Source organism: Neoarius graeffei, chromosome 8 (genome assembly GCF_027579695.1).
Source record: "Neoarius graeffei isolate fNeoGra1 chromosome 8, fNeoGra1.pri, whole genome shotgun sequence".
NCBI lineage: Eukaryota > Metazoa > Chordata > Actinopteri > Siluriformes > Ariidae > Neoarius > Neoarius graeffei.
This window is the reverse complement of record NC_083576.1, coordinates 44,995,572-44,998,259: the sequence shown is the minus strand read 5'-3', so window position 1 is coordinate 44,998,259 and position 2,688 is coordinate 44,995,572. Positions and strand designations below refer to the sequence as shown.

Here is a 2,688-nt window from a genome sequence, read left to right as displayed (position 1 = left end):
GGGGGGGCTTTTTTCACCTTTATTTGGATAGGACAGTGTAGAGACAGGAAATGAGCGGGAGAGAGGGATGGGGAGGGATCGGGAAATGACCTCGGGTCGGAATCGAACCCGGGTCCCCGGATTTATGGTATGGCACCTTATCCACCTGAGCCACACCCACAACGTGGGTTTTAAAAACTTTATTTCAATATTGAAGTTTTGTAATTGTGTAGGAAAATGAAAAAAGGCATGTATAGTTTAATGATAAATTGTGATAACCTCGGGGGCGTCGTGGATAAGGCGCCATACCATAAATCCGGGGACCTGGGTTCGGTTCCGACCCGAAGTCATTTCCCGATCCCTCCCCGTCTCTCTCTCTCCCGCTCATTTCCTGTCTCTACACTGTCCTATCCAAATAGAGGTGAAAAAAGCCCCAAAAAAATCTAAAAAAAAAATTGTGATAACCTCAATTGCCTTTTTGCACTACTGTGAATGCCACTGTTCAGCAAAAAGAGAAATCTATGTTGGCAGAATGAGGAATTGAAAATTGACTTAATTAAGAATTCTTAAAAAAGATAACAGTTTTATCATAGTTTGGATTATCATGGGCACATCGTTGGCAAAACATAAAATTCTTAATGCAGACGGTTGCCTTGAAATTTCAAGTATTCTCAACTATTTTTTTTTACAGTGTGGGTTTTTTTAAAAGAGGATTTTGAGAATACTATCTGGTAGAAGAAAGGTAAATAGTCGTTTAAGTGGAAATTTTAAATCATTGCGTGTGAAATTTATGTGGTGAGCACTGTTGTCTCACAGCAAGAGGCTTCTGGGTTCAAACATCACAGTGGACTGAGGCCTTTCTGTGCAGAGTTTGTATGTTGTTGGTTTTTTTTTTTCCATTCCTATGCGGGTTCCCTCTGGGCACACTGGTTTCCTCTCACACTCTGAAGACATGTGGATTAGATCAACAAGCTACTCTAAATTGCCCATTGGTGTAAATATGTGAATAGTTGTTCGCCTGTGTTAGTCCTGCTATAGATTGACGTCCTGTCCAGGGTGTACCCAGCCTCTTGCCTGAAGTCAGCTGGAATTGGTTCCAGCTTCTCCTGCAAATCTGTTGGATAAATGGTAAAGATAGTGGATGGATGTGTGAAATTTATTTGATCTTTCTTACTTATTCACTTAAAGGGTGTCAATATTTCTGTATTTCAACTTTTTCCATGTATAAACTATAAGACATTGTAAATAATGTTGATTCTGATACTGATTTTGTGCACATCATATTTTGGATGGTATTACTGTACCATGCATTTACAAATTAAAATTACTTGCTTACTCCACAGGATGCTTTTGATGCCATGGGGTATTTTCACTTAGCCCTAGCAGCAGCTCTGGAAGATGGAGGGAGCCTTCAGGCCAGGTACATAATTTACATGAAGCTGGCAGAGATCCATGCTAATTACTTACCTGATGTGAGGCTGAGCCAGAGATATATGGACAGCGCATGGAGCCTAAAGAGGGAGCTGGCAGGACACACAGACTCCAGTGACACAGATGACGAATATATGAACCATGTTGCAACAGAGTATGCTGAGGCAAAGTCAATCAGTCATTCCTGTGATGGGTCAAGGAGCTCAGACTTGAACGATACCCCTGTAAGCGCCAATATGATGGACACTAGCCATACAATAACTGTTCAGAAGGAGGCTGAAACAGAGGCTGTTCCTGCTGATTACATGTGCAGAGAGGATATGGACACCTGCAGCATAGAAGGGACTAACTGTGGGCCTGGACAGCATACAAATTCTGAAATAAGTCAGATTAATCAAAGACTCCACAGCAGCCACACAGATTCTAGCTTACTATCTACAGAATTTTGATCAGCCCATCTCCACCACCCAAAGCACTTTGTTACAGAAATGAAATATTTAAATATTTTAATTCATGTATCTTGTTCATGTACTTGAGCACTTGTATCATAATATGTGTAAATATTTCTGTCACTTTTTATATATAATTATTAAAATGAAATGAAAAGCTTTTCCTTTTTTTCTACTTTTTGAATCACTTGTTTGAAAATGATAAATTAAAGTCATCAATCTCTAATTTTAGTTCTTATGATTTTTTTCTCTTACATCTATGACATATGATTTTATATTAATTTTTATCACACCAAAAATTATGAATGTGTTCATTTTTTCTTGATAGGAATGATCATATATGGGTCATGTGCACACTTAAGAGGGTGCTAATTTAGGCTACTGACCCCCAAAATTTTCTGATGCCGCCTATGCTACCTCAAGGCTTTTAAAAGACTTTTATCGACATTATCAAGCACATTAATTAAATCAAACTCATTCAGCCTGCATAAAAAATGCTAAAAAGGCACAAAGTAGTTTGAGCCATATCAGGCAATGCATGGTGAATTCATGAGACATTTCCGATTTGCATGGCTTAACTTATTGTTTCGCCATTTCAACATCTTGCAAAATATCGCAAATCCCTTTGCAATTAAAAATCAGCAACATCTTGACATCACATATACCAAATATGGCATGAATCCAACAAAGTGCAGAGGAGGAATACATCAAAATGTAACATGTGTCAAAATGTACAAAACCAAAAATGACGCACTTCTCATTGAGAATGGATAATACAATGTACATTACAACTTTCTTTGTCCTGGGGCACCCCACACAACTACCAAAT

General features: G+C 38.5%; 1 protein-coding gene across 5 annotated transcripts in view; it reads left to right on the top strand.

The window, feature by feature from the left end:
* The window catches only part of sh3tc2 (SH3 domain and tetratricopeptide repeats 2), a 30,165-nt gene extending 28,151 nt beyond the window's left edge, over window positions 1-2,014 (top strand). For all 5 annotated transcript variants that reach the window (XM_060927672.1, XM_060927671.1, XM_060927670.1 and 2 more), the window contains one exon: window positions 1,323-2,014. In XM_060927672.1, the coding sequence (XP_060783655.1) occupies window positions 1,323-1,859 (537 nt within the window). In that variant the 3' untranslated portion in view covers window positions 1,860-2,014. The remainder of the gene's footprint in view (window positions 1-1,322) is intronic.
* Window positions 2,015-2,688: the final 674 nt, after the last annotated feature.